General features: G+C 53.4%; 1 protein-coding gene across 1 annotated transcript in view; it reads left to right on the top strand.

Annotated features, from left to right (window-relative positions):
• Positions 1-16822, top strand: part of LOC309564480 (uncharacterized protein) — a 43451-nt gene extending 26629 nt beyond the window's left edge. Inside the window, exons 6-9 of the mRNA XM_082269107.1 lie at positions 12428-12521; positions 13023-13136; positions 13254-13332; positions 14619-16822. Coding sequence (XP_082125233.1) covers positions 12428-12521; positions 13023-13136; positions 13254-13332; positions 14619-16615 — 2284 coding nt within the window. The 3' untranslated portion in view covers positions 16616-16822. The remainder of the gene's footprint in view (positions 1-12427; positions 12522-13022; positions 13137-13253; positions 13333-14618) is intronic.
• The last annotated feature ends 5532 nt before the right edge of the window (positions 16823-22354 follow it).

Here is a 22354-nt window from a genome sequence, read left to right as displayed (position 1 = left end):
GCCATCATCCTCCATCCTCTCCATGCCATGTGCCATCATCCTCCATCTTCTCCATGCCATGTGCCATCATCCTCCATCCTCTCCATGCCATGTCCCATCGTTCTCCATCCTCTCCATGCCATGTGCCATCGTCCTCCATCCTCTCCATGTCATGTGCCATCATCCTCCATCCTCTCCATGCCATGTGCCCTCATCCTCCATCCTCTCCATGCCATGTGCCATCATCCTCCATCCTCTCCATGCCATGTGCCATCATCCTCCATCCTCTCCATGCCATGTGCCATCATCCTCCATCCTCTCCATGCCATGTGCCATCATCCTCCATCTTCTCCATGCCATGTGCCATCATCCTCCATCCTCTCCATGCCATGTCCCATCGTTCTCCATCCTCTCCATGCCATGTGCCATCGTCCTCCATCCTCTCCATGTCATGTGCCATCATCCTCCATCTTCTCCATGTCATGTGCCATCATCCTCCATCCTCTCCATGCCATCATCCTCCATCTTCTCCATGCCATGTGTCCTCCATCCTCTCCATGTCATGTGCCATCATCCTCCATCTTCTCCATACCATGTGCCATCATCCTCCATCCTCTCCATGCCATGTGCCATCATCCTCCATCTTCTCCATGTCATGTGCCATCGTCCTCCATCTTCTCCATGCCATGTGCCATCGTCCTCCATCTTCTCCATGCCATGTTCCATCATCCTCCATCCTCTCCATGTCATGTGCCCTCATCCTCCATCCTCTCCATGCCATGTGCCATCATCCTCCATCCTCTCCATGCCATGTGCCATCATCCTCCATCTTCTCCATGTCATGTGCCATCATCCTCCATCCTCTCCATGCCATCATCCTCCATCTTCTCCATGCCATGTGTCCTCCATCCTCATCATGTCATGTGCCATCATCCTCCATCTTCTCCATACCATGTGCCATCATCCTCCATCCTCTCCATGTCATGTGCCATCATCCTCCATCTTCTCCATACCATGTGCCATCATCCTCCATCCTCTCCATGTCATGTGCCATCGTCCTCCATCTTCTCCATGCCATGTGCCATCATCCTCCATCCTCTCCATGCCATGTGCCCTCATCCTCCATCCTCTCCATGCCATGTGCCATCATCCTCCATCCTCTCCATGCCATGTGCCATCATCCTCCATCCTCTCCATGCCATGTGCCATCGTCCTCCATCCTCTCCATGTCATGTGCCATCATCCTCCATCCTCTCCATGTCATGTGCCATCGTCCTCCATCCTCTCCATGCCATGTGCCATCATCCTCCATCCTCTCCATGCCATGTGCCATCATCCTCCATCCTCTCCATGTCATGTAGCCTCATCCCCATCTTCTCCATGCCATGTGCCATCGTCCTCCATCCTCTCCATGCCATGTGCCATCATCCTCCATCCTCTCCATGTCATGTAGCCTCATCCCCATCTTCTCCATGCCATGTGCCATCATCCTCCATCCTCTCCATGCCATGTAGCCTCATCCCCATCTTCTCCATGCCATGTGCCTCCATCCTCCATCTTCTCCATGTCATGTGCCATCATCCTCCATCCTCTCCATGCCATGTGCCATCGTCCTCCATCCTCTCCATGTCATGTGCCATCATCCTCCATCCTCTCCATGTCATGTGCCATCGTCCTCCATCCTCTCCATGCCATGTGCCATCATCCTCCATCCTCTCCATGCCATGTGCCATCATCCTCCATCCTCTCCATGTCATGTAGCCTCATCCCCATCTTCTCCATGCCATGTGCCATTGTCCTCCATCCTCTCCATGCCATGTGCCATCATCCTCCATCCTCTCCATGTCATGTAGCCTCATCCCCATCTTCTCCATGCCATGTGCCATCATCCTCCATCCTCTCCATGCCATGTGCCATCATCCTCCATCCTCTCCATGCCATGTAGCCTCATCCCCATCTTCTCCATGCCATGTGCCTCCATCCTCCATCTTCTCCATGTCATGTGCCATCATCCTCCATCCTCTCCATGCCATGTGCCATCGTCCTCCATCTTCTCCATGCCATGTGCCATCGTCCTCCATCTTCTCCATGCCATGTTCCATCATCCTCCATCCTCTCCATGTCATGTGCCCTCATCCTCCATCCTCTCCATGCCATGTGCCATCATCCTCCATCCTCTCCATGCCATGTGCCATCATCCTCCATCCTCTCCATGTCATGTGCCATCATCCTCCATCTTCTCCATACCATGTGCCATCATCCTCCATCCTCTCCATGCCATGTGCCATCATCCTCCATCCTCTCCATGTCATGTGCCATCATCCTCCATCCTCTCCATGTCATGTGCCATCGTCCTCCATCTTCTCCATGCCATGTGCCATCATCCTCCATCCTCTCCATGCCATGTGCCCTCATCCTCCATCCTCTCCATGCCATGTGCCATCATCCTCCATCCTCTCCATGCCATGTGCCATCATCCTCCATCCTCTCCATGCCATGTGCCATCGTCCTCCATCCTCTCCATGTCATGTGCCATCATCCTCCATCCTCTCCATGTCATGTGCCATCGTCCTCCATCCTCTCCATGCCATGTGCCATCATCCTCCATCCTCTCCATGTCATGTGCCCTCATCCTCCATCCTCTCCATGCCATGTGCCATCATCCTCCATCCTCTCCATGCCATGTGCCATCATCCTCCATCCTCTCCATGTCATGTAGCCTCATCCCCATCTTCTCCATGCCATGTGCCATCATCCTCCATCCTCTCCATGCCATGTAGCCTCATCCCCATCTTCTCCATGCCATGTGCCTCCATCCTCCATCTTCTCCATGTCATGTGCCATCATCCTCCATCCTCTCCATGCCATGTGCCATCGTCCTCCATCCTCTCCATGTCATGTGCCATCATCCTCCATCCTCTCCATGTCATGTGCCATCGTCCTCCATCCTCTCCATGCCATGTGCCATCATCCTCCATCCTCTCCATGCCATGTGCCATCATCCTCCATCCTCTCCATGTCATGTAGCCTCATCCCCATCTTCTCCATGCCATGTGCCATTGTCCTCCATCCTCTCCATGCCATGTGCCATCATCCTCCATCCTCTCCATGTCATGTAGCCTCATCCCCATCTTCTCCATGCCATGTGCCATCATCCTCCATCCTCTCCATGCCATGTGCCATCATCCTCCATCCTCTCCATGCCATGTAGCCTCATCCCCATCTTCTCCATGCCATGTGCCTCCATCCTCCATCTTCTCCATGTCATGTGCCATCATCCTCCATCCTCTCCATGCCATGTGCCATCGTCCTCCATCTTCTCCATGCCATGTGCCATCGTCCTCCATCTTCTCCATGCCATGTTCCATCATCCTCCATCCTCTCCATGTCATGTGCCCTCATCCTCCATCCTCTCCATGCCATGTGCCATCATCCTCCATCCTCTCCATGCCATGTGCCATCATCCTCCATCCTCTCCATGTCATGTGCCATCATCCTCCATCTTCTCCATACCATGTGCCATCATCCTCCATCCTCTCCATGCCATGTGCCATCATCCTCCATCCTCTCCATGTCATGTGCCATCATCCTCCATCCTCTCCATGTCATGTGCCATCGTCCTCCATCTTCTCCATGCCATGTGCCATCATCCTCCATCCTCTCCATGCCATGTGCCCTCATCCTCCATCCTCTCCATGCCATGTGCCATCATCCTCCATCCTCTCCATGCCATGTGCCATCATCCTCCATCCTCTCCATGCCATGTGCCATCATCCTCCATCCTCTCCATGTCATGTGCCCTCATCCTCCATCCTCTCCATGCCATGTGCCATCATCCTCCATCCTCTCCATGCCATGTGCCATCATCCTCCATCCTCTCCATGTCATGTAGCCTCATCCCCATCTTCTCCATGCCATGTGCCATCATCCTCCATCCTCTCCATGCCATGTAGCCTCATCCCCATCTTCTCCATGCCATCATCCTCCATCTTCTCCATGCCATGTGCCATCATCCTCCATCTTCTCCATACCATGTGCCATCATCCTCCATCCTCTCCATGTCATGTGCCATCGTCCTCCATCTTCTCCATGCCATGTGCCATCATCCTCCATCCTCTCCATGCCATGTGCCATCGTCCTCCATCTTCTCCATGCCATGTGCCATCATCCTCCATCCTCTCCATGTCATGTGCCATCGTCCTCCATCTTCTCCATGTCATGTGCCATCGTCCTCCATCCTCTCCATGCCATGTGCCATCATCCTCCATCCTCTCCATGCCATGTGCCATCGTCCTCCATCCTCTCCATGTCATGTGCCATCGTCCTCCATCCTCTCCATGCCATGTGCCATCATCCTCCATCCTCTCCATGCCATGTGCCATCATCCTCCATCCTCTCCATGCCATGTGCCATCGTCCTCCATCCTCTCCATGCCATGTGCCATCATCCTCCATCCTCTCCATGCCATGTGCCATCATCCTCCATCCTCTCCATGCCATGTCCCATCGTCCTCCATCTTCTCCATGCCATGTGCCATCATCCTCCATCCTCTCCATGCCATGTGCCATCGTCCTCCATCCTCTCCATGCCATGTGGTCTTTGTTGTTCTCTTGTTAGGAGACACTTCCTGATCCCGGAGGCCCGGTCTTCCCTACCATATATTGTAATAAAGAAGGGAAGTCGGTATTGCCCCCCCCCCCCTCGAGGCTGTGGGACCCCCTGAGTTGGTGGACACATTGGGGGCGGAGCCTTGTTTATGGTGACTTCTATGCATCGGGGACCCCTGTGTATTGTTCTCAGCAGCGTTGTCACCCGGTCCCGGTCACATTGCTGCCTAATAATAGGCGCTCACAGTCCTGCAAGACCTAGCGAAGCCCCGAGAAGAGTGAGTGTGACTTCACCCACCTGATTCTGGGATGTGGGGTCACCAGTGAGTCCAGCCTCCATATTCTGGGATGTGGGGTCACCGGTGAGTCCAGCCTCCATATTCTGGGGTGTGGGGTCACCGGTGAGTCCAGCCTCCATATTCTGGGATGTGGGGTCACCGGTGAGAACAGCCTCCATATGTCAGGGTTACCAGTGAGTCCAGCCTCCATATTCTGGGATGTGGGGTCACCGGTGAGTCCAGCCTCCATATTCTGGGGTGTGGGGTCACCGGTGAGTCCAGCCTCCATATTCTGGGATGTGGGGTCACCGGTGAGAACAGCCTCCATATGTCAGGGTTACCAGTGAGTACGGCCTCCATATTCTGGGATGTGGGGTCACCAGTAAATCCAGCCTCCACATTTCTGGGGGTCACCGGTGAGGCCGGCCTCCATATTCCGGGGTCACAGATGAGTGCGGCCTCCTTGTTGCTGGGTGTGGGGTCACCGGTGAGGCCGGCCTACATATTCTGGGGTCACCGGTGAGGCCGGCCTCCATATTCCGGGGTCACAGATGAGTGCGGCCTCCATGTTGCTGGGTGTGGGGTCACCGGTGAGGCCGGCCTCCATATTCCGGGGTCACCGGTGAGGCCGGCCTCCATATTCCGGGGTCACCGGTGAGGCCTCTATATTTCGGGGTCTTCATATTTCGGGGTCACCAGTGAGGCTGGCCTCCATATTCCGGGGTCACAGATGAGTGCGGCCTCCATGTTGCTGGGTGTGGGGTCACCGGTGAGGCCGGCCTCCATATTCCGGGGTCACCGGTGAGGCCGGCCTCCATATTTTGGGGTCTCCATATTTCGGGGTCACCAGTGAGGCTGGCCTCCATATTTCGGGGTCACCGGTGAGGCCGGCCTCCATATTTCGGGGTCACTGTACAGGATTGGTGCGGAGACGATGATGTCATCGCACAGTGTGGATGGTTGGTGTGACCCCTCCCCCATGTGGGTGGGTTTATATTCAGAGTCCCCGCCCTCAGAACATCACTCATCACTACAGGTGACCCCTCCCCCCGGGGGGGCGGCTGGGCTGGAGAACATCGGTGCCAGGAGGACGACAGACGGAGAAACCAGGGTGGAACGCACAACCCGGAAGTTCCTGGGTGGACCGCACAACCCGGAAGTGTCGGTGTCCTGGAACGCACAATGGGTAATGTTTGGAACACAAAAACCGGAAGCGTTGGCTTGGAACGCACACAAGTCAATGAGTGAAACGCACAACCCGGAAGTAGCGGTCTTAGGGCATTCTAGTTCCTGTAGGACTGTGGTGCAGGTCAGTGGTCCTGTGTTGGGGTGATGGGGGGTGCATGGGGGGATGGGCTCCTCATATATCTTCATTCCTTGTTTGTTTCCCCAGTTTTGGGCCTCAGAGGGGATCAGGGTGACACCAGTGAGGTGACCATTGTAGATATTATCAGTATTATAGCCATAGAGATGTATATGGTGCTGACATATTCCATAGTGCAGTACACGGAGGAGGTCCCCCGATTACAGAGACTGACCCCCCCCACCGGGGTCATGTGATGACCGCACACAGAGGCAGGTGATGCGGGGCGTTCATTGGGGTGTTCCCCCTACAATGGCAGTGCAGTCAGAAAGTCTTCCCCGGGTCACAGGAGGGAAATACGGGACAGCAGCAAAGGGGTGACAATCCAGGACACAATGGGGACACACAGCGGGGTCACCGGACAGCAATATGGTACAGCAGAGGGCAAGTCCTGAGCGGAAATATGGTACAGCAAACAGGGAGTCTGGAGGCTGCAAGGCAAACAGTGGGGACAGTCCGGGGTCATAGGGGCAATCCAGGGACACAGGGAGGGAGGACACAGGGCAACAGAGGGGAAAACTAACACTGGCAGCTTCTGACAACCATGGAGGGTCCAGCAGCAGGCGCAGGGTCAGAATGGAATGAAGGATGGAAGAATCCTTACAGGTAGAGGTGGAGGTCAAGGAAGAGGTGGACTTCTGGGGAGAGGTGAAGGTCCAGGGAGAAGTGGACTTCTGGGAGAAATGGAGGTCCAGAAAGTGGTGAAGATCTGGGAAGTGGTGAAGTTTCAGGAAAAGGTGGACTTCTGGGGAGAGGTGAAGGTCCAGGGAGAGGAGGTGGACTTCTGGAGAGAGGTGAAGGTCCAGGGAGAGGAGGTTGACTTCTGGGGAGAGGTGAAGATCCAAGGAGAGGAGGTGGACTTCTGGGGAGAGGTGAAGGTCCAGGGAGAGGAGGTTGACTTCTGGAGAGAGGTGAAGATTCAGGGAGAGGAGGTGGACTTCTGGGGAGAGGTGAAGGTCCAGGGAGAGGAGGTTGACTTCTGGGGAGAGGTGAAGGTCCAGGGAGAGGAGGTGGACTTCAGGGGAGAGGTGTAGGTCCAGGGAGAGGAGGTTGACTTCTGGGGAGAGGTGAAGATCCAGGGAAAGGAGGTGGACTTCTGGGGAGAGGTGAAGGTCCAGGGAGAGGAGGTTGACTTCTGGGGAGAGGTGAAGGTCCAGGGAGAGGTGAAGGTCCAGGGAGAAGTGGACTTCTGGGGAGAGGTGAAGGTCCAGGGAGAGGTGTACTTCTGGGGAGAGGTGAAGGTCCAGGGAGAGGAGGTTGACTTCTGGGGAGAGGTGAAGATCCAGGGAAAGGAGGTGGACTTCTGGGGAGAGGTGAAGGTCCAGGGAGAGGAGGTTGACTTCTGGGGAGAGGTGAAGGTCCAGGGAGAGGAGGTTGACTTCTGGGGAGAGGTGAAGGTCCAGGGAGAGGTGTACTTCTGGGAGAAATGGAGGTCCAGAAAGTGGTGAAGATCTGGGAAGTGGTGAAGTTTCAGGAAAAGGTGGACTTCTGGGGAGAGGTGAAGGTCCAGGGAGAGGAGGTTGACTTCTGGGGAGAGGTGAAGGTCCAGGGAGAGGAGGTTGACTTCTGGGGAGAGGTGAAGATCCAAGGAGAGGAGGTGGACTTCTGGGGAGAGGTGAAGGTCCAGGGAGAGGAGGTGGACTTCTGGAGAGAGGTGAAGATTCAGGGAGAGGAGGTGGACTTCTGGGGAGAGGTGAAGGTCCAGGGAGAGGAGGTTGACTTCTGGGGAGAGGTGAAGGTCCAGGGAGAGGAGGTGGACTTCTGGGGAGAGGTGTAGGTCCAGGGAGAGGTGGACTTCTGGGGAGAGGTGAAGGTCCAGGGAGAGGAGGTTGACTTCTGGGGAGAGGTGAAGATCCAGGGAAAGGAGGTGGACTTCTGGGGAGAGGTGAAGGTCCAGGGAGAGGTGGTGGACTTCTGGGGAGAGGTGAAGGTCCAGGGAGAGGAGGTTGACTTCTGGGGAGAGGTGAAGGTCCAGGGAGAGGTGAAGGTCCAAGGAGAAGTGGACTTCTGGGGAGAGGTGAAGGTCCAGGGAGAGGTGTACTTCTGGGGAGAGGTGAAGGTCCAGGGAGAGGAGGTTGACTTCTGGGGAGAGGTGAAGGTCCAGGGAGAGGTGGACTTCTGGGGAGAGGTGAAGGTCCAGGGAGAGGTGGTGGACTTCTGGGGAGAGGTGAAGGTCCAGGGAGAGGAGGTTGACTTCTGGGGAGAGGTGAAGGTCCAGGGAGAGGAGGTGGACTTCTGGGGAGAGGTGTAGGTCCAGGGAGAGGAGGTTGACTTCTGGGGAGAGGTGAAGATCCAGGGAAAGGAGGTGGACTTCTGGGGAGAGGTGAAGGTCCAGGGAGAGGAGGTTGACTTCTGGGGAGAGGTGAAGGTCCAGGGAGAGGTGAAGGTCCAGGGAGAAGTGGACTTCTGGGGAGAGGTGAAGGTCCAGGGAGAGGTGTACTTCTGGGGAGAGGTGAAGGTCCAGGGAGAGGAGGTTGACTTCTGGGGAGAGGTGAAGATCCAGGGAAAGGAGGTGGACTTCTGGGGAGAGGTGAAGGTCCAGGGAGAGGAGGTTGACTTCTGGGGAGAGGTGAAGGTCCAGGGAGAGGAGGTTGACTTCTGGGGAGAGGTGAAGGTCCAGGGAGAGGTGTACTTCTGGGAGAAATGGAGGTCCAGAAAGTGGTGAAGATCTGGGAAGTGGTGAAGTTTCAGGAAAAGGTGGACTTCTGGGGAGAGGTGAAGGTCCAGGGAGAGGAGGTTGACTTCTGGGGAGAGGTGAAGGTCCAGGGAGAGGAGGTTGACTTCTGGGGAGAGGTGAAGATCCAAGGAGAGGAGGTGGACTTCTGGGGAGAGGTGAAGGTCCAGGGAGAGGAGGTGGACTTCTGGAGAGAGGTGAAGATTCAGGGAGAGGAGGTGGACTTCTGGGGAGAGGTGAAGGTCCAGGGAGAGGAGGTTGACTTCTGGGGAGAGGTGAAGGTCCAGGGAGAGGAGGTGGACTTCTGGGGAGAGGTGTAGGTCCAGGGAGAGGTGGACTTCTGGGGAGAGGTGAAGGTCCAGGGAGAGGAGGTTGACTTCTGGGGAGAGGTGAAGATCCAGGGAAAGGAGGTGGACTTCTGGGGAGAGGTGAAGGTCCAGGGAGAGGTGGTGGACTTCTGGGGAGAGGTGAAGGTCCAGGGAGAGGAGGTTGACTTCTGGGGAGAGGTGAAGGTCCAGGGAGAGGTGAAGGTCCAAGGAGAAGTGGACTTCTGGGGAGAGGTGAAGGTCCAGGGAGAGGTGTACTTCTGGGGAGAGGTGAAGGTCCAGGGAGAGGAGGTTGACTTCTGGGGAGAGGTGAAGGTCCAGGGAGAGGTGGACTTCTGGGGAGAGGTGAAGGTCCAGGGAGAGGTGGTGGACTTCTGGGGAGAGGTGAAGGTCCAGGGAGAGGAGGTTGACTTCTGGGGAGAGGTGAAGGTCCAGGGAGAGGAGGTGGACTTCTGGGGAGAGGTGAAGGTCCAGGGAGAGGAGGTGGACTTCTGGGGAGAGGTGAAGGTCCAGGGAGAGGAGGTTGACTTCTGGGGAGAGGTGAAGGTCCAGGGAGAGGTGGACTTCTGGGGAGAGGTGAAGGTCCAGGGAGAGGTGGTGGACTTCTGGGGAGAGGTGAAGGTCCAGGGAAAGGAGGTGGACTTCTGGGGAGAGGTGTAGGTCCAGGGAGAGGTGGACTTCTGGGGAGAGGTGAAGGTCCAGGGAGAGGAGGTTGACTTCTGGGGAGAGGTGAAGATCCAGGGAAAGGAGGTGGACTTCTGGGGAGAGGTGAAGGTCCAGGGAGAGGTGGTGGACTTCTGGGGAGAGGTGAAGGTCCAGGGAGAGGAGGTTGACTTCTGGGGAGAGGTGAAGGTCCAGGGAGAGGTGAAGGTCCAGGGAGAAGTGGACTTCTGGGGAGAGGTGAAGGTCCAGGGAGAGGTGTACTTCTGGGGAGAGGTGAAGGTCCAGGGAGAGGAGGTTGACTTCTGGGGAGAGGTGAAGGTCCAGGGAGAGGTGGACTTCTGGGGAGAGGTGAAGGTCCAGGGAGAGGTGGTGGACTTCTGGGGAGAGGTGAAGGTCCAGGGAGAGGAGGTTGACTTCTGGGGAGAGGTGAAGATCCAGGGAAAGGAGGTGGACTTCTGGGGAGAGGTGAAGGTCCAGGGAGAGGAGGTTGACTTCTGGGGAGAGGTGAAGGTCCAGGGAGAGGAGGTTGACTTCTGGGGAGAGGTGAAGGTCCAGGGAGAGGTGTACTTCTGGGGAGAGGTGAAGGTCCAGGGAGAGGAGGTTGACTTCTGGGGAGAGGTGAAGGTCCAGGGAGAGGTGGACTTCTGGGGAGAGGTGAAGGTCCAGGGAGAGGTGGTGGACTTCTGGGGAGAGGTGAAGATCCAGGGAAAGGAGGTGGACTTCTGGGGAGAGGTGAAGGTCCAGGGAGAGGTGAAGGTCCAGGGAGAAGTGGACTTCTGGGGAGAGGTGAAGGTCCAGGGAGAGGTGTACTTCTGGGGAGAGGTGAAGGTCCAGGGAGAGGAGGTTGACTTCTGGGGAGAGGTGAAGGTCCAGGGAGAGGTGGACTTCTGGGGAGAGGTGAAGGTCCAGGGAGAGGTGGTGGACTTCTGGGGAGAGGTGAAGGTCCAGGGAGAGGAGGTTGACTTCTGGGGAGAGGTGAAGATCCAGGGAAAGGAGGTGGACTTCTGGGGAGAGGTGAAGGTCCAGGGAGAGGAGGTTGACTTCTGGGGAGAGGTGAAGGTCCAGGGAGAGGAGGTTGACTTCTGGGGAGAGGTGAAGGTCCAGGGAGAGGTGTACTTCTGGGGAGAGGTGAAGGTCCAGGGAGAGGAGGTTGACTTCTGGGGAGAGGTGAAGGTCCAGGGAGAGGTGAAGGTCCAGGGAGAAGTGGACTTCTGGGGAGAGGTGAAGGTCCAGGGAGAGGTGGACTTCTGGGGAGAGGTGAAGGTCCAGGGAGAGGTGGACTTCTGGGGAGAGGTGAAGGTCCAGGGAGAGGTGGACTTCTGGGGAGAGGTGAAGGTCCAGGGAGAGGTGGTGGACTTCTGGGGAGAGGTGAAGGTCCAGGGAGATGAGGTTGACTTCTGGGGAGAGGTGAAGGTCCAGGGAGAGGTGGACTTCTGGGGAGAGGTGAAGGTCCAGGGAGAGGTGGTGGACTTCTGGGGAGAGGTGAAGGTCCAGGGAGAGGAGGTTGACTTCTGGGGAGAGGTGAAGGTCCAGGGAGAGGTGAAGGTCCAGGGAGAGGAGGTGGACTTCTGGGGAGAGGTGGAGGTCCAGGGAGAGGTGTAGGTCTGGGGAGAGGTGAAGGTCCAGAAAGTGGTGAAGTTTCAGGGAGAGGTGGAGATCTGAGGGAAGGTAGAAATCCAGCGAAGGTGGAGGTCCAGGCATCTAGGCAGCCCATGGCAGAAGGTGAAGGGGACCTGAATGGCACTGGAAGGAGTCTCTTAGGTCAGGGCAGGCAAAAGAGGAAGATCTTGGAGGCCTGGCTGCAGTTTCTGGTCCCCCACAGGTTTTGACAGCAGGAGGCTCTCGCAGAAAAGGGTCTACAAAGGAGGGAAAGGGAGTCCTGATGTCCAGAAAGCAGCACAGATGATACGCAACTAGAAGCCCCAGAAGTTCTAATAATCTTCTAATCTCCTAGTGAGGGCTCCAGTCATGAGGTCCTCGGGGTCCATCTCTGAAATAAACTCTGAATAGTTGGACGCTTCTCTCTAAGCGTAGGGAGGAAGGTCACATGATACTTCCAATTCAGCTGACACCTCGCCCGGCCATATTTGATGGTCCCGAGGTATCCAACATACAATGACTTCTGTACTCCCTGCTGAGAAGAACCTCCTCCCCCAACCCCTGTGTGGGCTGAGGAACTCTCAGATTATTGATGGTAATCAGATGAATTTTGTACACACCGCCTGCACATTATACCTACATTACAGGGCGTGTCACCTCCTTCTATGATACCAGCCAATCACTGGGCCCCGGCATTGTCACATGATGGAGGGATGAGCTCTGACACTGGGAGCTTTGGAGGAGTGTTTCCAGTGAGTGGTGGTGACAGGGTCTCTTTATTGAATTTCCCTCAAAACCGGGCTTGTGTTTTGTTTGCTTTTAAAGCCAGATGATGGGAAAAAGTTCCAGAGAGTTCTACCTCCTCCATCCATCCGATCCGGGACTGACTATAGGATAAAGGTTCACAGAACCCCAACGTAACCGTCATCCTGATGGAGCTTCTGTACTGACACCGCCATGATGGAGAGGAGAGAAATCGCAGACACCATACTGAACCTCACCCTGGAGATCGTCTACCTGCTGACCGGAGAGGTGAGGAGAATTCTGGGAGGTCACATGACATCACTCTTATCTCTATTAATAAAACACAGACCTGACTGGAGAGGTGAGGAGGATTCTGGGAGGTCACATGACATCACTCTTATCTCTATTAATAAAACACAGACCTGACCGGTGAGGAGGATTCTGGGAGGTCACATGACATCACTCTTATCTCTATTAATAAAACACAGACCTGACTGGAGAGGTGAGGAGGATTCTGGGAGGTCACATGACATCACTCTTATCTCTATTAATAAAACACAGACCTGACCGGAGAGGTGAGGAGGATTCTGGGAGGTCACATGACATCACTCTTATCTCTACTAATAAAACACAGACCTGACTGGAGAGGTGAGGAGGATTCTGGGAGGTCACATGACATCACTCTTATCTCTATTAATAATACACAGACCTGACCGGAGAGGTGAGGAGGATTCTGGGAGGTCACATGACATCTGAGGTCCATATTCATCCATGGCTTCCCTTTTGTAGGATTACGTTGTTGTGAAGAAGAGTTCTGTTGAGGTTCCTCGACTTTCATCCATAAAACTCAAGCAGGAGTTTCAGGAACTGGTCAACCGGATCACGGAGCTGCTGACAGGAGAGGTGAGGAGGATTCTGGGAATTCTGGGACATTATCCAGTAACAGACAAGGGATGTGTCTGGATGGTGACTGTATCATTGTGTGTGTCAGGTTCCTATAAGGTGTCTATGTCTCTCTAGGTGTGTAGGTACATCGAGGAGCAGAAGAACCAGAGCAGGGAAGCCACCACTGATGACCATCATTCAGTTCCATCACTTGGTAAGAGGAGTCTTGTACAAAAGTTGTGAATTCAGGTTTGCTAAAGTGTGACACACTAATATAGACAGTCGCTGAGAGAGCTGGAGATCAGAGAAATTGGCCATACTGGGTGGTGTGTGGATGGTGTGGATGGCTTCCTATCTGTCTCCGGACACGTTGGGTCTGTAGAGGGCTGTGGGGTTCCCAGGAGCCTAGCAGGAGCTGGACCAGTTCCTCAGCCTAGCCTCTCCCACATGGGACCGTACAAACAGCTATTATCCCCACAGAGTTGGAGTGATGGTTGAACCCATCAATGATATCAATAATAACGACATTGAGGATATATTTTCATCTCACTGTCACAGCCATATGACTTGCTTGGATATCCCGATCCGAAACCATGGTCATTAATATAGATGTGCCCCCTTTTGAGGCTATAACATCCTCCACTCTCCTAGAAAGACTTTTCAAAAGATTTTTGGAGTGTGTCTATGGGAATTTGTCCCATACAGTGATGCTAGAACAGAAAAGGGTCTTGGGCAAACTGTTACCACAAGGTTGGAAGAGCAGAATTGTCTACAATGTCTTTGTATGATGGAGTATTTCCAGGATCCTTTACTGGAGACCCCTGAGCTCCATTATTGGGCCATAAAGTGTATCTGGACAATTCTGTTTCGGCATCTGACCACATCAAATACCTGTGATGGCTCCATACACAGCCCTCATCCCTTTTATAGATGGGGCCATAGTGCGCGTTCCCCACACCTGAGGAAACCAAGGCAGAGAGCATCTATGGACCGCTCAATATGCAGAAACACTTAGTATGGCCCCCCTCCTACCACCACCCTAACCCACCACCACCACCATCACCCTAACCCACCATTGCCCTAACCCACCATCACCCTAACCCACCACCACCACCACCCTAACCCACCACCACCACCCTAACCCACCATCACCCTAACCCACCACCACCATTGCCCAAACCAACCACCACCCTAACCCACCACCCTAACCCACCATCACCCTAAACCACCACCACCATCACCCTAACCCACCACCACCACCCTAACCCACCACCATCATCAACCTAACCCACCACCACCAATTAGTGGACGGTGACCCAAATACAGGGGGTTCTGCCTGGCTGTAAATGATTAAATGATCCCCCACAGTAAGTTCAAAGCATCTGCACCCCAGAGACTCTCTTTAAAGATTACATATCAGCTTTCCACCTTCCCCCCTCCTGATGATGATGATTGATGTATGCTGGTGAGACCCCTAACGAGGCTGCTTTCTTTCCACAGAAATCCAGAATGTCCCCCCTCTGGAGTGTCCTCCAAACACAGTAAAAGAGGAACCTCGGTGCCGTAACGAAGAGACTCCAAGAGACTCCGACACCGACCTCTCTGCAGGTCAGACACTGAATGCACCGACTGTGATCAAAGAGGAACGTGGATCTTCTGAAGGAGGGCGCCTCCGGCATGAAAACCCCCTGGCACATGCTGATCCTACAATTTACTTACCTACTCAAGTGTCATGTGAAGGCCATTTCCAAGATGGCGCCCTCCCACCCCCCTCAACTCATTCAGGACATATGTATCTTGAGGAACCCCAATTGGATAACAAAAGGCATACCACCTTCACTGAAGCTCGCCTGCCCACTTACCGCTCTCAGATTTTACCTTCCTTTATTAAAGAGGAACCCCAGTCAACTGAGGATGAAAATCTCCTGCAGAATGACGCACACCACAAGGAATATTCTTTAGTGACTGTGAAGGAAGAGGAAGACATTGCACAGGATGCAGTAGACGGTTCCCTACCCTCAGATCCTATACCGTATACTCCGATTATCGTCAAGGAGGAGCCATTCTCCAGCGAGGAGGATGAGATTTACACGTCGGCCCAACGCCCCTCTAATGAGGAGACCGATTCATGTGAAGAAGAGACCATTGACACTTGTCGTCCCTCAGCTCCCCCTTGTGTGTATGCGCCTTTCCCAAGGACAGGGGAGGTCAGAGGTCAGATCATCAACCATAACCCTATTAATGAGAGGACAGATTCATGTGAAGAGGACACCATAGACTCCTATCGTCATTCAGCTCCACCTTGCGGCATGTATGCACCTTTCCGCAGGACAAGGGAGGTTGGTGAACTCATTACCAATAACCCTTCTAATGAGGAGAGAGATTCATTTGAAGAGGACACCATAGACTCCTATCGTCCCTCAACTCCTCCTCGCGGTGTGTATGTGCCTTTCTCCAGGACGAGGGAGGTTGGTGAACTCATTACCAATAACCCTTCTAATGAGGAGAGAGATTCATTTGAAGAGGACACCATAGACTCCTATCATCCCTCAGCTCCTCCTCGCGGTGTGTATGTGCCTTTCTCCAGGACGAGGGAGGTTGGTGAACTCATTACCAATAACCCTTCTAATGAGGAGAGAGATTCATTTGAAGAGGACACCATAGACTCCTATCGTCCCTCAGCTCCTCCTCACGGCGTGTATGTGCCTTTCCCCAGGATGAGGGACGTTGGTGAACATCTCATTAGCCGTAACTCTCCATATGACCCAAACTTCAGGGCTCATTCTCACATGGCAGCACTGACCTTTCGGTGCCATGAGTGTGGTGAATGCTTTGCCAGTAAACGAGATCTGGACGACCACCATACTGTCCACAAAAGCAAGAAGCCGCACATATGTTCGCATTGCGGGAAGAGCTTCTCGTATCAGTCACAGCTCCTTATTCACGAGAGGACCCACACGGGGGAGAAACCTTTCGCCTGCGCGGACTGTGGCAAATGCTTCAACCAGTACGTCCACCTGGCCATCCACCAGATGAGCCACACTGGCGAGAAGCCCTTCGTCTGCACTGAGTGCGGAAAAAGCTTCAACCGGAAGACCACACTCACCATCCACCAGCGAGTCCACACCGGTGAAAAGCCCTTCTACTGCTCTGACTGTGGCAAATACTTCAGCACCAGCTCCAACCTCATCAAACACCAGCGAGTCCACACCGGGGAGAAGCCATACTCCTGTCCTGACTGCGGGGAGCTCTTTGTGCACTACACTCAGCTCATCCGCCACCAGGCCAGTCATGCTGCCCTGGACAAGCAGTTCTCCTGCCCTGAGTGTGGGAAGTGCTTCACCCAGAAGTCACAGTACATCAGACACGAGAAGGAGCACCGGAGAGATGTAAGGAATTTCCATTGTGCTGAGTGTGGCCGGGGCTTCAAGCAGCACAGACACCTCCTGGCCCATCAGTCCACCCACAGTGGGCAGGAGACGTTTGACTGTCCATAGTATGAAAGGGTGCGATTGTCCACCCCGACCTAACTACATAATTCTCCAGAGAGAGAACCTGCGTCCCTTACAGCAAGAGCTCCAGCTTCTGCTCTAACCTACGAGTGTCCACCCAGAAGAGAGACTTAACTGGTATACCAGGGATGGACTGGTATATACTGGTGAATCCAAATGACTGGTACTGAGCAAAATATAGCAGAGCGGAGCCATCTTCCTGCCAGCATCTTGGAGACAACCTCCTGCTACAACCTCACCAAAAGCTCCAGCTTCTCCAACCTACGAGTGTCCACTCAGAAGAGAGAATTTAGTGGTGTAACAGACTGGTACTGAGAAAACATAGCAGAGATGAACCATCTTCCTACCACCATTTTGGAGAGAACCTCCTGCTACAACCTCAACAAATGCTCCAACCTACGAGTGTCCACCCAAAAGAGAGAATTTACTGGTGTATACTGGTGAAACAAACAGACTGATACTGAGCAAAACATAGCAGAGAGAAGCCATCTTCCTACCACCATCTTGGAGAGAACCTTCTCCGGCTACAACCTCACCAAAAGCTCAATCTTCTGCTCCAACCTACGAGTCTCCATCCAGAAGAGAGACTTGACTTGTGTGCTAGGAAAGGACTAGTGTATACCGATGAACCCAACAGGATGGACAACTGGGCAAACCATAGCAGAGAGGAGCCATCTTCCTGACATCATCCTGGAGCCTCACCAAGATCTTCAGCTTCTCCAACCTCCGAGTGTCCCCTCAGAAGAGAGACTTTACCGGTGTGCCAGGGATGGACTGGTGCACATACAGTGTACCCAACAGGCTGGACACTGGGCAACCCAAAGTAGAGAGGAGCCATCTTCCCACCACCGTCCCGGAGAGAACCTTCTCCTGATACAACCTCATCTTCTCCAACCTACAAGTGTACACCCAGAAGAGAGACTTTACCGGTGTGTGCCAGGGATGGACTGGTGTACATACAGTGCACCCAACAGGCTGGACACTGGGCAACCCAAAGTAGAGAGGAGCCATCTTCCCACCACCATCCCGGAGAGAACCTTCTCCTGATACAACATCATCGTCTCCAACATACAAGGGTCCACCCAGAAGAGAGACTTCACTGGTGTGCTGGAGACAGCAGCCTGGACACTGGGCAGAGCCATCCGCAATGGGGGAGGGGGTGTTTCAGGGTAAATTTTTGTAATGGTAAAAAATAAATTTCATATTTAAAGGGTCACTCCACGAGAGATGATATTTCAGTGTTTCATAGCTGCTGGAGAGTTTCTGTTGGTGAGATCTCTGCCTGGAGTTCCTGAGTCAGTGCCTGTTGACCCAGGAACATAAAATTAAAATTTTTATTTCATATTATGGTGAATGTAGCAGGAGGAACAGGAACACAATGAGGTGGCAGTGGACACCCCATAGGGGATGGGGACAGACCATAGGGAGTGGGAACACAGAAGCCGGTGAGGACAGTCTATAGGGGTGGGAACACAGCAGTGGATGAGGACAAATTATGGGGAAACATATAGAGGTGGGAGGGAACACTTCAAAGGGGCACGGACTGTCCATGGGGGGGTGGGGACACACAGAAGGGGGATGGGATACCCCATATGGGGGCTGGCGCAGTCCTGGAGGTGTGGGAATACACAGAAGTGGGGGTAGGCATCCCATAGGGGATGGAAACTGTGGGAATGGTTGCCTTAAAGGTGGTGGGGACAATCCATGGACACCCTATAGGGCGATAGTAAAGGCCATGGGGAGGGAGTGAGAATACACATAGGTAAGGGGAATCAGCCCATAGGCCATGGGGGGAGGCCTACACACCATTGGTGGGGATAGTCTACGGGAGCAGGGAAAGTCCATGGAGAGTGGGATCACCCCATAGGTGGGTTAAAACATATAGAGATGGGAGGGGATACATCATAGGGGCTTTGGACAGTCAATGGAGGGGTGGGAACAAAGAGGTGGGGGAGGGGACTCCTCATTGGGGGTGGGGAAAGTTTGGCTAGGAGTAGAGAACACAGGTAGGAGGGGACACCTCATAGGGGGTGGGGACAGTTTGGTTGGGAGTAGAGAGCACAGGTGGGAGGGGACACCCCATGGGGGGTGGGGACAGTTTGGTTGGGAGTAGAGCACACAGGTGGGAAGGGACACCCAATAGGGGGTGGGGACAGTTGGTTGGGAGTACATAGCACAGATGTGAGGGCACACCCCATAGTTTGGTTAAGGTTAGAGAACACAGTTGGGAGGGGACACCTCATAGGGGGGACAGTACATGGGGGGTGGGGACACAGATGGTTACCAGATGGACAGTAGCAGAGCAGGATGATGTTTACATGTTGGCCCCATGCCACCCAATGGGGACACTAATTAATATAAAGAAGACAATGGGCGTCCCACATGGATGTTGCTTTCCTTGAGGTCGAGCGAGGTTAACCGTAATGTTCTGTGTGACCCAACCTTTAGGTTTCAGTCTCACGGGACGGGGGTGACCTTTAGGTGCCACAAGTGTGGCCTTCACTTCACTTGTAAACAGGATCTTAATGATAATCACTGTCCACAGGAGAAAAAAGCCACACGTGTGTTCACATTGGAGGAAGGACTTGTAATAGTTCAACCTCCTTGTCCAGGACCCATGCTGGGGAAAAATAATTTGCCTGTGCTGACTGTGGCCAATAATTTCAACTGGAACATCCACCAGATGAGCCACACTGGGGAGAAGCCCTTCACCTGATCTGAGTGAAATGGACACTGGGCAACCCATAGCAGAGAGGAGCCATCTTCCTACCACCATCCTGGAGAGAACCTTCTACTACAACCTCACCAAGAGCTTCAGCTTCTCCAATCTACGAGTGTCCACCCAGAAAAGAAACTTTACTGGTGTGCCAGGGTCAGATTGGTGTATACTGGTGAATCCAGCAGGCTGTACACTGGGTAACCCATAGCAGAGAGGAGCCATCTTCCTACCACCATCCCGAAGCGAACCTTCTCATTCTACAACTTCATCTTCTCCAACCTACGAGTGTCCACCCAGAAGAGAAATTTTACTGGTGTGCCAGGGTCAGATTGGTGTATATAGGTGAACCCAGCAGGCTGGACACTGGGTAACCCATAGCAGAGAGGAGCCATCTTCCTACCACCATCCTGGAGAGAACCTTCTCCTGATACAACTTCATCAAGAATTTAGTCTTCTGCAACCTACGAGTGTCCACCCAGAAGAGAAACTTTACTGGTGGGCCAGGGTCAGATTGGTGTATACAGGTGAACCCAGCAGGCTGGACACTGGGCAACCCATAGCAGAGAGGAGCCGTCTTCCTACCACCATCCTGGAGAGAACCTTCTACTACAACCTCACCAAGAGCTTCAGGTTCTCCAACCTACGAGTGTCCACCCAGAAGAGAAACTTTACTGGTGCACCAGGGTCAGACTAGTGTATACAGGTGAACCCAGCAGGCTCGACACTGGGTAACCCATAGCAGAGAGGAGCCATCTTCCTACCACCATCCCGAAGAGAACCTTCTCATTCTACAACTTCATCTTCTCCGACCTACGAGTGTCCACACAGAAGAGGGACTTTATGTGCTAAAGATGGTAGGTGGGAAACTGGGCAGGGCCATCTTTCTGCTCTGAGGACAGACTTCCAGCCAATAGGATTCTTCAGAATTAGGAGGTGAGGCTTGGAGGTGGGGGGAGGGGTATTTCAGGTCCATTTTTTGTTTGGTAAAATATGAATAAATGTAGCGTTAGAAGGATGAGTCCACCCAGAAGTGATGTTTTAGTGTTTGGTGGATGGCGGTCTCCTCTATCGAGGGTCTGTTTCTCAGTCTTCACGTGCCCTGGGGGCTCTAACTGCCATATTGTTTATTTTATACTGAATGGAGCAGGAGGAGCTGGAACACACAGGTAGGGGGGGACCCCCTTAGGGGAGGAGACAGTGCAAACGTGGGTGGGGTGTATATACAGTATAAAAGTGGGAGTGGACATGGGAGGATGGGAAAATACAGGTTGGGGGGAACACACCACAGGGTCCAGGGACAGACCATAGGGGTAGGGTCACACAGATGTGGGAGGAGACATTACAGGGGGTGGGAACACAGAGATTAGCAGGGAGAGAGGTGGTTGGTTGGTTGGCGTAGAGGACAAAATTACATTGGGGTGTCCCGGGGATGTAAGAACTTAAAATGTGCCTCCAGTGTCGTATACCCCCTCCCTTTCCTGGGGGGTGGGACAGTCTAGAAGGGGCGGGGCAGAGCAATCATCGGAGAATATCATGACTAATGGGTATAATTCAGGTTGCAGGAGGTCAGTGATCATCAGTACTCTGGGCTCCTCCCACTATAATCAGAGGTAGAGTCAATAGTACTCTGGACTCCTCCCAGTATAATCAGGGGCAGAGTCATCAGTACTCTGAGCCCCTCCCACTATAATCAGGGGTGGAGTCATCAGTACTCTGCGCTCCTCCTACTATAATTAAGGGCAGGGTCATCAGTACTCTTGGCTCCTTTGACTATAATCAGGGGCGGAGTCATCAGTACTGCTGTCTCCTCCCACTATAATCAGGGGCAGAGAGATCAGTACGTCTGGGCTTCTACTGGGCTTTTTCTCTGCTTCTTTCAGGTTTCTGGATGACGACGGCTTCAGCTGGGTTCTCCAATACCCCGATGTCTCCTCCAATCAATGATCAGAGTATTGTCAGGTCTACTATATCCCTGGCCACATGCAGCACCAATCCCCAAGGGGCCCCTGAGGTTAAAGTGGAAATCTTACTCAATGCATTGACTGACCCATTCTCCTGCCTGGCCCACATGGTTACCACTGCCAGCTGTGGTCATCCAGACCTGGAGGAGACCACAGACTGCCCCACAGACCAAACTCAAAAAAAGCATTCCAATAAAGAGGACCTGTCTCTCCATCACACATACAGGCCCCCCCAGCAGTGGTACATGTGGAGAAGATCTCCAACCCCAAGCTCATACAGGACTTATCTCACTTGAAGGACCAAGATGATGTCACCAACACTGAGATCGGAGAGCCGCCTAAAATGAAGGAGAAATCCGACCCAAGGAGTCTAACCCAGGATCATTCATCTTCTCATATAAAGGAGGAGCCCCTCCCATTGGAAGATGATGTCCTCATGGGTCTCCCGTGGTGCCTTTCTTCTGGAATTAAGGAGGAGACACCCTTGTGTTACATAAGTTATCAGAAGATGCGGGCGAGTAATAAAGCAGAACCCTACTTGGATGAAGAAGACAGTCCTACAGACAGTCCCTCTCTTTTCTATGTGAAGGAGGAATTGGTGGACGAAGAGGACTCAGCAGAGGAGGCCATGCCTGACCCCGGAGTGCCACTCTATAACGACAATGAGAAGTCGCTGTCATGCTCCCTCCCTTTTTTGTTCAATAAAAGGATAAATACAGTTTTGCACTATAAGGGTTTCCCCTGATTCTCCTTTATGGTATGGACAACTATTCTGGGCTACTGAGCTGATCCTGTATGGAGATTTTGGGGTGATATCAGGTCCTCCTAGGACATGCGCATTGGACTCTTTATATAAAGGGTTCCGTTGTTCCAGTAGGAGTCCTCTTCTTAATCTGAGGTGGCGGCGCACTTTAGTGTTCCAAGCATCGGGATTTTGGAAAAGCTCAACGAGAGCACCTCAAATTATATTATCATCGTATGCCGGGGACTTTCCATACATCTTCAGGGTGATGGGAACGAGACTGGGTCAGCTACTGCATCCAC

Source organism: Pelophylax lessonae (assembly GCF_965119305.1).
Source record: "Pelophylax lessonae genome assembly, chromosome: 9".
Lineage (NCBI taxonomy): Eukaryota > Metazoa > Chordata > Amphibia > Anura > Ranidae > Pelophylax > Pelophylax lessonae.
The sequence above is the reverse complement of the archived record's forward strand: the minus strand, read 5'-3'. Positions and strand labels throughout refer to the sequence as shown.